Genomic DNA, 16,415 nt, shown 5'->3' with positions numbered 1-16,415 from the left:
GACCCTTGTTGGCTTCCACCACCCTCTGCAGGTCTTCACCCATCGATGGTCGGCACAACATCGAGGGCCGAAGGGCCTGTTCTGTGTTGTACTGTTCTATGTTCTATGAACAGTGCGGCCCCGCCCAGCAACCCAGCCTCCACCATCCTTCCTGTTGCCGAGCTGACCCATCGCCCCTTTCTCACGGCAGCTTTCCTTTGGGTTTTGGACATCTTTCTTCCTTATGTCTTCCTGCATTTATTTAACAAAAAATTGCCTCTGGGACCGGGCAATAAGTTCTAAAAAAATTAAGCCTCGAGCAGGAGCCATCCAACATGCGACCTCCTCCTACATGCCACCACTGGAAGTCTGAGCTGCCAGTCATTTGGAGGGAAGGGGAACCATGTGCATTGATCTGCCATTCTAGGGGCGGGCCACCATGTACATTAGGGGCTGGTTTAGCTCAGTGGGCTAAATCGCTGGCTTTTAAAGCAGACCAAGCAGGCCAGCAGCACGGTTCGATTCCCGTACCAGTCTCCCCGAACAGGCGCCGGAATGTGGCGACTGGGGGTTTTTCACAGTAACTTCATTTGAAGCCTACTCGTGACAATAAGCGATTTTCATTTTTCATTTTTTCATTTCATTGAGCTGCCAATCATTCTGAGGGGCAGGGCCACCATGTACATTGAGCTGTCAATCACTCTGAGGGGCGGAGCACCATGCTCATTGAGCTGCCAATCATTCTGAGGGGCGGGCCACCATGTACATTGAGCTGTCAATCACTCTGAGGGGCGGAGCACCATGCTCATTGAGCTGCCAATCATTCTGAGGGGCGGGCCACCATGTACATTGAGCTGCCAATCATTCTGGGGGCGGGCCACATGTACATTGAGCTACCAATCAGTTCGGGGGGGGGGCGTGTGTTGAGCTGTCAATCAGTGAGGGGCGTGGCCAGCTGCTGTGTCCCTGACGACAGGCTGAGGTGCTGCGAAAATGATTAAGAAATTCGATAAAAAAGACGAGGAGTTGGGTCAGTGATGGCGCTTTTGACGCAAGAGTTACCGTCGGGTGTTAAACTTTGTTCTGATTCCCCGGGAAGGGCGGCAGAGGCCTCGCTCTCTCCCGGCGGTTCGACTCCGGGCCTGGGCACAAGCTGCGGCTGGCCGGCCTTTGCTGGGGTGGGGAAAGGCTGGGCCGCAGTCCCGGCTCGCCAGGCTGCTGGGGGGACACATTCCCCCACCTCGGACTATACAGGCCTGTGAGGGGGCGGGGCACTATGTACATTGCTTTGAATGTAAACAGCCTCAGATCAGGTTTAAAATGTCCAGGTCGGTGTGTATAATTTATAATGGATCAGTTCCGCAGCGCCCCGAGCGATGGCAGGTTGGCTGGGAACCGGTTTATTAATAGAACTTGTCAAGGTAGATCTGGAAGACTGGGACCATGACCACTTCATTTTAGATAGTGCAACAAGTCAGCACCGCATGGTCCTGGCTATCAGACACCTTTGGTGTCCTGGAACCCTGGCTCTCCCCCCCCCCCCCCCAATCCCTCGTCAACATGCAGCCCCTCAGTCCTAAACATCAGATTCCACTTGACTCGATCACTCTACTGTCTCTGATTTGTCAGGCTGCTTGTCCAACATCAAGTTTTGGATGGACAGAAATTTCTTCTCCACTCTGTCAGGCGCATAAATACTGTGGCTATAAGAGCAGTTCAAAGGTGTGCAGGTTAGGTGGGGTTACAGTCATAGGGTAAGGGAGTGGGCCTAGGTAGGGTGATGTTTTGGAGGGAGGGTGCAGACTCGATGAGCTGAATAGTTGGAGACTAAGTGTTCTGCAATACCTGGTTATCGAGCAACTCCCCTCCTGATTTTTTTGAAGCCTTTCTACCATCTAATACTCACACTTGCCTGGATGAGTGCAGCTCAAACAACACTCAAGAAACCTGACACCATCCTGGGTAAAGGCTGATTGGTCTACCTTCCATAGGGTACAATGCGGCAATTCACCACTCAAAGGCTTCTTCAACAGCACCTTGCAAACTTATGACCTCTACCATCTGGAAGAACAAGAACAGTAGATGCATGGGACCTTCCAAAGAACATAATTTCCTGACTTGGAATTATAGCACCCTTTATTTATTGTCGCTGGATCAAAATCCTGAAATTCCCTACTGATCAGCATGTGGTACTGCAGCAGTTGAAGAAGGATGTTCATCTCCACCTCAAGGACATTTAAGGATGGACAGCAATTGCTGGCCTTGCCAATGATAACAACCACATCAATTGAACAAATAAAACCTTTGGTTATGCCTTCAGATGTCTTGACCATAAACTAAACCTTATTACCCCTCTCTCTCTCCCTCCTTTAAACTTCTATGACCAAATTTTTGGACACCTGCCCTGATATTTCTTTTGGTGGTTCAATGTCAAGTTTCATCTGATAACACCCTGTAATGTATTTTGAGAGGTTCTTACTAAGTTAAACTGCAATATAATTGTGGTCATGGGTGACTTCAACTTCCCTAATATTGATTGGAACCTCCTTAGTGCAAATGGTTTGGATGGAGCAGATTTTGTCAGGTGTGTACAGTGACTCAATATGTAGATAGGCCGACTAGGTGGGGGGGGGGGGGATATTGGACTTGGTGCTCGCCAACGAACCAGGCCAGGTGTCCGATGTCTCGGTGGGAGAGCATTTCGGTGACAGTGACCACAACTCCTTGATCTTCACCATAGTCAAGGAGAGAGACAGGAACAGACAGTATGGGAAAGTATTTAATTGGGGGAGGGGAAATTATACTGCCATTAGACAGGAGCTGAGGAGCATAAAGTGGGAACAATTGTTCTTGGGGAAATACACAACAATAATGTGGGGGTTGTTTAAGGAGCACTTGCTGAGACGAGGAAGGAATGGTAAGGTGAAGGAGCCTTGGATGACAAGAGAAGTGGAGCATCTAGTCAAGAGGAAGAAGGAAACTTATGAAGAAGGCCCTAGAGCAGGGGTGGGCAAACTACGGCCCGCGGGCCGCATGCGGCCCGCCAAAGGTCTTTATGCGGCCCACCAAGTCATTTAAAAAAAAAAAAAATTTTTTAAATTTTTTTAATTTTTAAAAAATTTTTATTATTTTTTTAAGGTTAATGGGGGGGGCTCTTGGGTTACTTACTGGTATAGGGTGGATACGTTGACTTGAGTAGGGTGATCATTGCTCGGCACAACGTCGAGGGCCGAAGGGCCTGTTCTGTGCTGTTCTATGTCCTATATGAGGCGCCCAGAATCATAACCGGGTGAAGTAATTATTTTACTTAATATACTATGCGGCCCTTTAAAATTGTGAATTTCTGAATGTGGCCCTTGCACGGAAAAGTTTGCCCACCCCTGCTCTAGAGGGTTACAAGGTAGCCAGGAAGGACCTCAAAAATGGATTGAGGAGAGCTAGAAGGGGGCATGAAAAGGCCCTGGCGGGAAGGATTAGGGAAAACCTCAAGACGTTCTACACTTATGTGAGAAATAAGAGGATGATCAGAGTGAGAGTAGGGCCTATCAGGGATAGTGGAGGGAACTTGTGCCTAGAGTCTGAGAAGTAGGGGAGGCTGAGAGAGGGACCTGGTTGCTCATGAGAACAGTGTGAACCAGGTCAATAGACTCGGAACAGGTTGATATTAAGAAGGAGGATGTGCTGGAAATGGTGAAAAGCATCAGGATAGATAAGTCCCCTGGGCCTGACGGGATATACCCAAGGTTACTACGGAAGCGAGGGAGGAGATTGCTGCGCCGTTGGCGACGATCTTTGCGTCCTCACTCCCCTGGAGTGGTACCGGATGATTGGAGGGAGGCGAATGCTGTTCCCCTGTTCAAGAAAGGGAATAGAAAAATCCCTGTGAATTACAGACCCATCAGTCTTGCGTCTGTGGTGAGCAAAATATTGGAAAGGATTCTGAGGGAGAGGATTTATGATTATTTGGAAAAACATAGTTTGATTAAAGATAGTCAGCATGGCTTTGTGAGGGGCAGGTCATGCCTCACAAGCCTCATTGAATTCTTTGAGGATGTGACGAGACACATTACTGAAGGTCGGGCAGTGGATGTGGTGTATATGGATTTCAGTAAGGCATTTGATAAGATTCCTCATGGTAGTCTCATTCAGAAAGTTAGGGGCCATGAGTTACAGGGAAATTTGGCTGTCTGGATACAGAATTGGCTGGCCAAAAGAAGAGAGCGAATGGTAGTGGATGGAAAGTATTCCGCCTGGAGGTCGGTGACCAGTGGTGTCCCGCAAGGATCTGTTCTGGGACCTCTGCTCTTTGTGGTTTTTATAAATGACTTGGATGAGGAAGTGGAAGGGTTGGTTAGTAAGTTTGCCGATAACACGAAGTTTGTGGGCGTTCTAGATAGTGTTGAGGGTTGTTGCAGGTTACAACAGGACATTGACAGGATGCAGAGCTGGGCTGAGAAGTGGCAGATGGAGTTCAACCTAGATAAATGTGAAGTGATTCATTTTGGAAGGTCGAATTTGAATGCTGAATACAGGGCTAAAGGCAGGATTCTTGGAAGTGTGGAGGAACAGAGGGATCTTAGGATCCACGTGCATAGATCCCTCAAAGTTGCCACCCAGGTTGATAGGGTTGTTTAGAAGGCATATGGTGTGTTGGCTTTCATTAACGGGGGGATTGAGTTTAAGAGCCGTGAGGTTTTGCTACAGCTTTATAAAACCCTAGTTAGACCACATTTGGAATATTGTGTCCAGTTCTGGTCGCCTCATTATAGGAAGGATGTGGATGCTTTGGAGAGGGTACAGAGGAGATTTACCAGGATGCTGCCTGGACTGGAGAGCATGTCTTATGAAGAAAGGGTGAGGGAGCTAGGGCTTTTCTCACTAGAGCGAAGAAGGCAGAGAGGTGACTTGATAGAGGTGTATAAGGTGATGAGAGGCATGGATAGAGTGGATAGCCAGAGACTTTTCCCCAGAGTGGAAATGGCTGTCACGAGGAGACATAATTTTAAGGTGATTGGAGGAAGGTATAGGTATAGTCAGAGGTAGGTTCTTTACACAGAGAGTGATGGGTGTGTGGAATGCACTGCCAGCAGAGGCGGTGGAGTCAGAATCATTAGGGACATTTAAGCGACTCTCAGACAAGCACATGGGCAGCAGTAAATTGAAGGGGTGTAGGTTAGGTGATCTTAGATTAGGATAAGTGGTCGGCACAACATCGTGGGCTGAAGGGCCTGTTCTATGTTCTATAATTGCATGTTGCTTTTATTGATGTTTAGCTGTACAGTCAGTGAGAAACCTACTAGTCCTCTGCCCTTAGACTGCACTGATATGCCAGCAGTGGCTCTGCGGGCACTTGGGAGTTTCTGAGCCTTTTTTTATTACTTTAAATTGTATTTCTCAATCCACCGAGAAGGACAAACAGTATAATCGTGAGTATACCATCATTTTTGCACTCCACTCCAAACAATACATGATTGTGACTTAGGCATATATTACTATTCCTTCACTGTTGCTGGACCAATATCCTGGAGCACTGGCCAGCATCATTATGAGAGCTACTTTAGCACAAGGACTGCAGTAGTTAAAAGGGTAGGTCCATCACCAGCATCTTAGGGCAACTAATGATGGGGTTGGCTGCAGATGAATAGTAATGCACTACTCCAATATCCATATTAAAGGAAACAATTTGATTAGGGTGGCAGCATGCTCCCCACTCACCATCAAACAAAACTCTCATGCTCTATTTTGCTGAATAGGATTCCACAGGATCCATCAGCCCTCTGGTATCTGATCAAGTTTCTAAATTTACATAAGAAACTTAGAACATAGTTGTAATATAGACCTCTTTACACAGAGTTGTGAAGGTACAGAATTTACTTCCAGGGTTAGTGGTTGAGTCTAGAATTCTGTCAATGTTCAAGATTAATTTAGATAGGTGGATGAGGACTAGGTGGTGAACAGATACAGGAATAGTGTGGGTATATGCCGTCTAATCTCGACAAAAGTATTGGAAGAGTGCAGGTCTGATGAAATAATACTTTTGTTGGTATTTTAATCAGCCTGAGGGGATTGATGCAAATTCAATGGTATGGCTCAGGCAAATAACACAGGTGGAGCAATGCAAATCACATTCGAGAACACTGCAGTCATCAACGCCAGACATCTTTTGGTCACATTCCCTGTCATAAAGACAAATTGGACATTGAAGTTTGCGATTGAAATCAGGAAGGAACACTGAAATGCTCTTGATTGGTGTCATTGATGGGGCTGTCCTTGATTAATCTGATGATCGCATCAATAGAATCCTTTGCAAATCTTTGGGTTGTGGGGGTGAAACTCACGCAGGCACTGGGAGAATGTGCAACATCCACACGGACAGTGACCCGGGGCTGGGATCTCAGTATTTCCATCTTTATTAGGAAACATTACACTGTGATCAGAAATCTTGCTTGATCTTATCTTGTTATTTTTCCCCTCCAAATTGCAGCTAAACTTCTAATCTGTCTGAGATAATTAAGAGCACAGATCAGCACTGATTCTGAGACTTTTTTGGGACTGGAGGGGGTGGTGGGAAGTGAAGGTTGATGCTGCGGGAAAGTCTCTGTGATTCTATAGTACATGAAGCGATACCTTTACCTTGTCAGCCAGGCAATAGTGTTAAAATAAACCCTAATAAATTCTCAACGACAGTACTTGTAATTTACTTTTGCATTGCTAATTTGTTGAATTAGTTTGCCAGTCTGTCTGTTTGAAGTAAATTTTGAAAGGTTTTTGCTATCTGGGTTGTTTTGTGAATTGGTAAATCTTTGAAAAATGGTACTTTCCTTACATCAAATATTATTCATCGAGTTATGAGCTAAAGTCAATATGTAATTCAGCCATCAAATTGTTTTGATGACTTTGAAGTTTTGGACTTGTCCTATAATAATTATGTTCCACTGAACTTAGTCAGCATCATTGCTTATAGCTATCAAAATGTTTTACTTAGCTCCTGAAGCTATCCATCTGGTATTGCTTATCAGCTGATTTGAAAGGTATTTAATTACCATACAGTACAAAAATGCTCCTCATCTTGATCCTTATTGACTTATGTTCTAAACATCATAAACAAGAATTTGTATATTTATTGGTACCTCTCTCAATTACTTGAAGAAAGGTAATCTAGTTCTTGCTCAAGCTGCATCTCTGTGTATGTGTGTGTTAATATATAGTGGAATGAGTGCATTATTACTCTTTGATTGATTTGTTTTCAATGGGGGAAAAATAATTTTGCCCACAGAGGCAGGAACAGAAATGTCAAGATCTGCAAAATAAATTTGTAATTGATAATGATCTGAAGTTGCAACCACTGGCCTGTGAGGCTGGAAGAGGAAGCAATTCTGTTTTTTGAGGTAAATTGTTTGCATATCCTGGAGGAAATTGTATCTTTATTTTGGTGTAACTTTAAATAGAGTTGTTTTGCAGTACTTGCAGGAGACATAATGATTATCTTGGGAAAGTTTGTAGATCAATTTGCTTTTCAATGCCTTAATGTATTAGAACTAAAGTTAGTTGATTAAATTATGCCATTAGTTTGATCATGAGCTTTGGTGCTGGTGTTGTGACTGTTGTGTTCAATCTATAATTGCATTTCGTATATGGCCATAGTGCATACTTAACAGCCATTGTACTTATTCTTATTCTGAATGATAAAGGTATGATATACCAGCAACTGCACACTTATAATTCTTATTAGGTAGTGTAATGCTGTCTTTAAGATCAATATGGTACATTTGGCCCCTTGTTTGCCATATCACGAGAATAAAATAATTTTATGAACAGGTGGCTGTTAATAAAATTTGATGGACATGTTGGATGCTACCACCAAATCTTGTCAGTGTGAGAAAGCGAAGCTCCGATCTTCGCTATGGAGCCAAGTTAGTGCAATAATTCTCCAATGCAATCCAAAAGATAAACAAAGATGCAATATACTGGCTTCATCTGAGGCATCAACCCATTGTGCCATTGTATTGAAGTATTAAGTGTGGTTGAACTATAGCCCAAGGATGTTTGTTCTTTTTCTTTCCTCGTGAACAGTCTTTTGCTGTAGTATGATTGAACAGATGCTGGTAACCCTCTGGTACCTAATCCAAGTGACCATTCTTGTGTGAATTAGGCATGACTGCGAAGCTTGACGCTGGCCTTGACCAGAATTCATGCTTGTTAGCAGAGGTCACTGGACAGTAATTAGCAATAGATGCCTTGGCTGATTTTCTTTTCTCTCCTTACGTTAGACCATGATCGCTAAGGCCAGTTGTAACAGCCCAAATGACATTCTGGCTGCAATCAGCTAGCATAGCACAGACTAGGAAATTAAACGTAGAATCAGCTGCTTGTTCAGGATTTCATTGTGCTTTCACATAGTGATTAGAATATCCTTTACCTCTTTGGGATTAAATAATGGTCTGTAACTTCCAAACTCTGGGGTGTTGTAACTGGAGGATATTCCAAGGATGCATTGGCACCCACCCACCCAAATGCCCCCATGTGGGAATTGCAAGGCAAATGCCCGCAGTGTTCAGACCTCCGTTGGGTAACCATCTGCAAGTATGATAAAAATTGCGAACTTTGGATTTCGACACTCTTCCAGTAACTGTTCTCCAGAAAAAGTTGGAAGACTTAAAACCACTTCTAAGTAACTATAGTACTTAATCCACCCTGATTGCCCTACCCACACACCACCCTCCTGACTATCTGAGCCCCTCCACACTGACCAGCCCCCACTGACTATCTGACCCCTAGTGCCGTAAAAATGTGGCAAGGGTTCCTTACCTCCGCTGCCCTGGACAGAAGGCCTTGGGAAAGTGCTGTTCTACTCTTTTCTCGTCCAGCCTGAGTCAAAAGGTCGGGTGAGAAAGGAGCAGCTTAATTTCCAGATCAGTAAGTAGAAGCAGAGTGGCAATCCGACTGGGCGGCATGGTGGTTAGCACTGTTGCTTCACAGCACCAGGTTCCCAGGTTTGATTCCCGGCTTGGGTCACTGTCTGTGCAGAATCTGCACCTTCTCCCAGTGTCTGTGTGGGTTTCCTCGAAGTGCTCTGGTTTCTTCCCACAAGTCCCGAAAGACGTGCTTGTTAGATGAATTTGACATTCTGAATTCTCCCTCTGTGTACCCGAACAGGTGCTGGACTGGGGCTTTTCACAGTAACTTAATTGCAGTGTTAATGTAAGCCTACTTGTGACAATAAGAAAGATTATTATTATTATTATTATTATCAAATTGCCACTGCACAGAACTTACGGGCCAAGAACTTATGTTAGTAACTGAATTTGTAGAGTTTTCCAGTTACAAGCAAAATGTTGGTGGAAATGTGTTTCAAAATAGATAAGCTGTAAGTTAATTGTCATTTTATAAATTATAATTAAGTAATTTGTTATATGTTTTCCAGCAATAAGATAAAATGTAGGGAATGTTCGTCCAACCCATGGGAACATGCAGAGAGGTTCAGTAAATTTTTCAGGGACAGTTTCCCCACCACTTTCTCTGCAATAAAACTTATTTATCTTGACTAATAGAAAGCACAATGAAAGTACTGAAGTAAAGATTGAACCAATTTCATAAAGTTAGGGAGCCCATGAACATTGCATTTATGTTAATTTCAACAGCTATGCCTTTTTATTTGCACAATGAAAGTATTTCAATGTAGATGGAATGTAATTTTTCTACAGTGTATAATGAAACGGTCATCCTGTCCGTATCAGTTACGTGAATGCATGTGGAAGCGAGTTGAAATCTACCAATCATATAATCTTCCTGCTGGTTGTACAAATCAGTAGTATGGTACTTTTGATACCTATGAAACTGGTTAGACTGACAAGGATACACCAATGAGGGTGTGTATGGGGCAAAAGAATGATGTTTTTAAAAAAGTCCTGGAGTGAAATATGAGTACAAATATTTGTCAAGATAGCGTTAGGACCAGTTAATTTATAGTACAATATTGATCATCAATTACTATTGGTGCATCATATTCACCCTTGTTTTTTTGTATTCCTTTTAGGAAGTGGATCCAATCCTTACCAACAACTAGAGAAGAGTGCAGTACTGCAAGAGGCAAGTGTTCAATATCATCTCTGTTTCTTTAATTCCCAAGATAGAAGAATGTGGTTGCTGACATTGAGATTGTTTATGACTTCATTTAAAAACCACAACTTTAAAATGCACCGTTTCCCATTCTTTGATAAAGTGACACTGAGAAATTTGTGAAAACAACAATGCAGATATAGAAGGAGCAGTTGTGCTTAATCGTATATCCCTGTTTTTTGTCTGTAGCCTTGTACCTTTACAACTCCTTTTTAAATTATTTATGGAATGTGCTTCCAACACCGTTTGAGAAAGATTGTGACAGATCCTGACAACTCTGAGTGAAAATGTTTCTCACCAGCTCCTCTCTAGACCTTTTACCAATAATTTTATATCTATGACCTCATTGATGACCCCCTCGTCCAATAGAATAATTTGTCTGAATTTACTATCAAAACCTGTCAACTTTAAAACCTTCAAAAGCAGAACAGCAGTAACCATTAAAAAGACAAAGAGTGTCTCGCTTTTTTTAATGGGTGCACTGACTACAAAATCAAGGTCATGATGAAATTGGGCAGGATATTGGCAAAGCTACATTTAAAATACTCTGCAGTTTTGAAATGTGAAGGCATGGAAAAGAGACAGAGGATTATCTGGAATTTAATAGGGACGGGAAAATACAGTTCCGAAGTAAGAATTGTAAAAACTAGAAGCAGCAGAAAGGTAATAGAAACATTCAAACTTTTGAATGGAAAATTGTGAAAAGTAGCAAAATTTAGGATTAGTACTAGATACTGAAATGAAGAGTGGAGAGAAAGGCAAAATTTCAATAGAGAGCATGGAGAAAGGGAAGCAAAGCTTTAATAATGAGCACAGAGAAAGAGAGGCGAGACTTAAAGAAAGAACGTGGAGAGAAGCAAAATTTTAATAAAGAGCACAGAGAGGTGAGATTTCATAAAGAGCACGGTGAAAGAGAGGCAAGATTTCAATAAAGAGCGCAGAGCGAGAGAGAGGCGAGACATTTTTTTAAAAAAGTGACAGCGCTGGGAAACGCAGGAGCGTACAAGAAGAACAGTGGGCCATTAACTGCAAGAGAGTGAGAGAGGAGTAGCAGGGGCATTAACAGCGAGAGATTACATGAGGCGCAGTGGAGACCCACAGGCCAGTGTCACCCTCACGAGCTCATGAGGCCACCACTGCACTTTTTGAATCTCCGGGAGAAAGGTCCTGTGTGAAGGAGAATGGGGGACAGTAGGAGTACGTGCGTTTGTCTGTCCTCGGCCCATTACAGTGAAGCTGAATCTCCAGTCGTCTTGGACCCCCTTGCCACTGGATTAAGGCCTTTCTCCGTCAAGCCTGTGTGGTAGCTGGTGTGCGATGACCACTCCACATTAAAAGAACTCACACACAGGCATCTTCCGCTGCTTCTTTCCGGGATCTGGAACATCTGTACCCTCATGGACAGCCCCAACTAGAATGGCCTACTGCTATCATTGCCTTGGATTGTGTGTGTTTCAACATTGACATCGCTGCTTGATGTAGCACAGTAGCACAGTGGGTAGTACTGTTGCTTCACAGCTCCAGGATCCCAGGTTCGATTCCCGACTTGGGTCACTGTCTGTGTGAAATTTACACGTTCTCACTTCCTTTGTCTGCGTGGGTGCGTCTGGGTGCTCCGGTTTCCTTCCACAAGTCCAGAACGACGTGCTGTCAGGTGAATTGGATATTCTGAATTCTCCCTCTGTGTACCCGAACAGGCGACGGAATGTGGTGACTAGGGGCTTTTCACAGTAACTTCATTGTGACAATAAAGATTATTATTATAAGTGTGACCTGGCAGGGAAGGCAAGGCCCGCTCAGTGAACCTTGTGGAAAGGGGATTGCTGCCCCCATGGAATTTGTTTCGCCCCAACGCTAGAGGTGAGACGAAAATCCCCAAGGCCTCCAAAATCAGCAGCTTTGAAGGCACGCTTAGTCACTCGACCAAGAAATACCAAGACTGGTTCGCTGAGAACAACCTGGAGATCCAGGAGCTGATACGCCTCAACAACCTGAAACAGCAACCCAACACAAGAGCAAGAAAACAATAATAATAATCTTTATTAGTGTCACAAGTAGGCTCACATTAACATTGCAATGAAGTTACTGTGAAAATCCCCTAGTCGTCACAATCCTCGCCTGTTCGAGGGAGAATTCAGAATGTCCAATTCATCTAACGTACATGTCTTTCGGGACTTGTGGGAGGAAACCGGAGCACTCGGAGGAAACCCATGCAGACACGGGGAGAACGTGCAGACTCCACACAGACAGTGACCCAAACCGGGAATCGAACCAAGGTCCCTGGCACTGTGAAACAACAATGCTACCCACTGTGCTACCGTGCCACACATACAGCTCTACAGATGGCTGAAGTCCAGCAAAAATCGTGTGACCTAAAGAACAGATGGTGGGTGCAGAGAGCGCAGGAGATCCAGCAGTTGGCTGATAACCATGACATGAAGTTTCTTTAGTGTAGTCAAGACCACCGAGAGTCCAAGCACCCAATGCCCTATCCCACTGTTGGCCAAGAACAGAGGGGTGCTCATCAAGAACAGACAGGCAGTCCTCGAACACTTCCTTAACAGAGACTCTGGCTTCAACATGAATGTCCTCGACTCCATCTTGCAGCATGCTACCTGCCACCATCTCAGCACAGCAGAAGGTAGAAAAGGCCACCTGATAGCTAAATGACAACAAGGCATTAGGAGCAAATGGAATCCCCGCCAAAGCACTAAAACATGGTGGAGAAAGCCTATTGATGCAAATACCAGGAGATCTCCAGTGATGACATAATCGTGACCATCTTCAAGAAAGGTGACCATCATCAAGAAAGGTGACATGTCTAACTACAGATGAAATTCTCTGCTGTCGGCCACAAGGAAAGTCATCCCAAGAGACCTCCTTAACGTCGCAATGCAGAAGCCGCCCATGAAAGAGTACAACGGACATGATCTTCACCACACGGCAACTACAAGGGAAATGCAGGGAACAGCATCAACCCTTGTACATGGCCTTCCTTGACCTCACAAAGGCCTTCAACATTGTCAGCATCAAGGGATTATGGAGCATCTGCCTCCATTTCAGCTGCCCCCAAAGTTTGTCACCATCCTCTGCCAGCTCCATGTTAACATGTAAACCATGATCCTGACCAATGGATCCACCCAATTCATGCTCGAACTGGGATCGAGCAAGACTGTATCACCGCACCAGCGCTCTTCTCGATTTTCCTTGCTGCGATACTGCACCTCACCCTCAGCAAGCTCCCTACTAGAGTGGAGCTAAACAACGGAACAAATGGGAATCTGTTCAATCTCCGGAACCTGCAGGCCGGATCCAAGGTCGTCCCATCCTCTGTCATTGAACTACAATATCCAGATGATGCTTGCCCCTGCGCAGACTTGGAGGCAGAATGTGTCGTTGCACCTTCACTAAGGTGTTAGAGAGCATTGGCCTTACAGCAAACATCCATAAGACAAAGCTACAAAGCTCCCCAACCCCACCCCCTCGGTTATCAAAATCCATGGTGATTCCTTGGACAACGTGGAACACTTTGCATATCTTGGGAGCCTATTGCCAACCAGGACAGTCGTCAATGAGATTCAACACCACCTTCAGTGTGACAGCACAGCACAGCCTTCAGTCTCCTGAAGAAGAGAGTGTTTGAAGATCAGTACCTCAGATGTGGCACCAAACTTTATGGTCTCCAGTGCAGTAGTGATATCTGCCCTCCCGTATGGCTCAGAGACGTGGACTATGCACAGCTGGTACCTCAAAACCCTAAAGAAGCACCACTGGTGCTGCCTCAACAAGACCATATGAATCCATTGGCAGGATAGGTGCACCAATGTTGGTGTTCTTCCTCAGGCCAACACCCCCAGCATCGAAGCGTTGACCAATCAGCTCCACTGGGCAGGCCACACCATCTGAATGCCTGACATGAGACTTGAACAAGTACTCCACTTGGAACTTCAGCATGGCAAGCGAACCCCAGGAGGGCAGAGGCAAGGACACCCTCAAAGCCTTCTTGAAAAAGTGTAACATCCCACCAGTAACTGGGAATCCCTGGCCTAAGACCGACCGAAGTGAAGGAAAAGCATCCGGGAAGTAGCTGATCACCTCGCGCTTCATCACCAAGACCAAGCTGAAGCTAAGCGCCAACATAGAAGGAGTTCATGGCAAGCTGGGCACCCCACCCCACCCGCTCCTCCAACCACTGTCTGCCCCACCTATGGCTGAGGCTGTAGACCGCTCATTGGACTCCTGAATCACCTGAAAACTAATTTTTAGTGTAGTCATCAAGTCATCCTCAACTCTGAGGGACTGCCTGAGAACAATAAGTACTGGAAAGGTAAAATAATAAGCTCATGTAAACTGTTATTAGATTGTGGGGTGCATTACCACAAGTGGGTATTGAACTTGAGGCAATTGTGATGTTGAAGAGGAGTTAATCTTGAGCATCTGAATACAAATATTAAAGAACAAGGAGACAGACAGCTTGAATGTGGCACAGACTAAATAGCCTCCACCGTGTGGAAATTTCAAGCCTTTTATATTCCTGCCGCATGTTTTATTACAGTGACTGAAAGACAAATAGTAGACTTTTCATTGATTGCTGAAGGATCTGTTAAGTAAAGTGACTGTTCAGGTACAGCTGGTATGTAAAGAAATGGTACTATTATCTAGCATTAAATACAATTTTTATTTCATTCTAGAATTAGTTAACAATATCATCAGAGAATCCCTACAGTGCAGAAGGAGGCCATTCAGCCCATCGAATCTGCATCAACCCTTCTATTGAGCACACTACCCATTTACACTCCCCCGTCCACCCCACCCTTTCCCCGTAACCTAACCTGCACATCCCTGGACATTAAGGGGAAATCTAGCATGGCCAGTCCAGCTAACCCTCACATCTTTGGATTGTGGGAGGAAACTAGAGCACCCTGAGGAGAACGTACAAACTCCACACAAACAGTCGCCCAAGGCTGGAATTGAACCCAGGTCCCTGGTGTTGTGTGCCACTGTGTTGCCTTTACTTTAAATGAATTAATTACTTTAAAATGGTGACCGAGGAATATGGTACAAACATCATATAGTAGATTTTTAGTCACCTGGTTAGAAGATCATAAAGGCTGTTGTATACTCATGGGAGACTTAAGCCCAGAGTGTGTCATGGTCTAGAGATGGAAAGCTTGTAGAGCTCAGAAAGAGGTGACCCTGAATTTTTTTTTTTCGTTCATGGGATGTGGGTGTTGCAGGCTGTGCCAACATTTATTGCCCATTCCTAATTGCCCTTGAGCTTGCATTAAGAGTCAACCACATTGATGTGGGTCTGGAGTCACATGTAGGCCAGACCAGGTAAGGATGTCAGCTTTCCTTCCCTAAAGGACATTAGAGAATCAAATGGGTTTTTACAACAATCAGCAATAGTGTTATGGTCTTCATTTTATTGAATTTAATTTAAATTGCACTGTAGGATGGTAGTATAGGAACAACTAATGTACTCAATTGAAATTTGTCCATTATTTTACACGAGCTTTTAACCCATTCATTTAAAATGTTTTAAGTCCTGAGTAATGGAAATCTCACGTGAGTGCAGAGACTGATGGTACTCTTCTGATTAGGTTAAGTACATAGGGGAAGATGCCCTAAGCACATAGGGCAAAATGTCCTATGTGTTGTGCAGTAAAATTGTAAATCCATTTATGAAAAACAGGCCTACAATTTCAATGCATCGAGTTCCGATGAAATCTTTTTCCTATGTTTGTGCAGAGTTCAGGAAACATATTCAATATGGAATGTAGTTGACCTGAACATAGTTGATTATGACATTGGATGCCATGTGTGTGAAATTATTCTGTTCCCCTGCCTTCTTGAATATAAAAACTATCTCCAACAGAATGTTTATCAAAAAACAGCAGCTTATTTTAATAATTTTTGTAGAAGATTTCTATGCAGTATTAACAATCCTTTTTATTATTAACAGGCCCGTTTATTCAATGAAACACCGCTAAATCCCAGAAAATGCTTACAGATCCTGACAAAGATCCTCTACCTGCTCAACCAGGTAAGAATCAGAATGGTTATAGCAGACAAGGAGGTTGTTTGCTAACCTTGTCGTGCCAGCTCTCCGGGAGTAACTCAGCTAGTCCTACTCACCCATCTATTCCCCCATAGCCCTGAAAATCTTTTCTCTTCAGATAATTGTTCAGTTCTCTTTTCAAAGCCTCGATTGAATCTGCTTCCACTACATTCTCAGGCATTGTAATTGTTATGTATTCTGTTATTAATGATCTAATCTGAGATCTTCTTGCACTAAAACAGATGTAACACTCCAA

At 44.1% G+C, this 16,415-nt stretch overlaps 1 protein-coding gene across 1 annotated transcript in view; it reads left to right on the top strand.

Annotated features, from left to right (window-relative positions):
* The first annotated feature begins 901 nt into the window (after positions 1-901).
* Positions 902-16,415, top strand: part of copg2 (COPI coat complex subunit gamma 2) — a 56,073-nt gene continuing 40,559 nt past the window's right edge. The window contains exons 1-3 of the mRNA XM_038811789.1: positions 902-1,009; positions 10,016-10,068; positions 16,064-16,144. Coding sequence (XP_038667717.1) covers positions 973-1,009; positions 10,016-10,068; positions 16,064-16,144 — 171 coding nt within the window. The 5' untranslated portion in view covers positions 902-972. The remainder of the gene's footprint in view (positions 1,010-10,015; positions 10,069-16,063; positions 16,145-16,415) is intronic.

This window comes from Scyliorhinus canicula, chromosome 11 (genome assembly GCF_902713615.1).
Source record: "Scyliorhinus canicula chromosome 11, sScyCan1.1, whole genome shotgun sequence".
Classification (NCBI taxonomy): Eukaryota; Metazoa; Chordata; class Chondrichthyes; order Carcharhiniformes; family Scyliorhinidae; genus Scyliorhinus; species Scyliorhinus canicula.
This window is presented reverse-complemented; position numbering and strand designations above follow the sequence as displayed.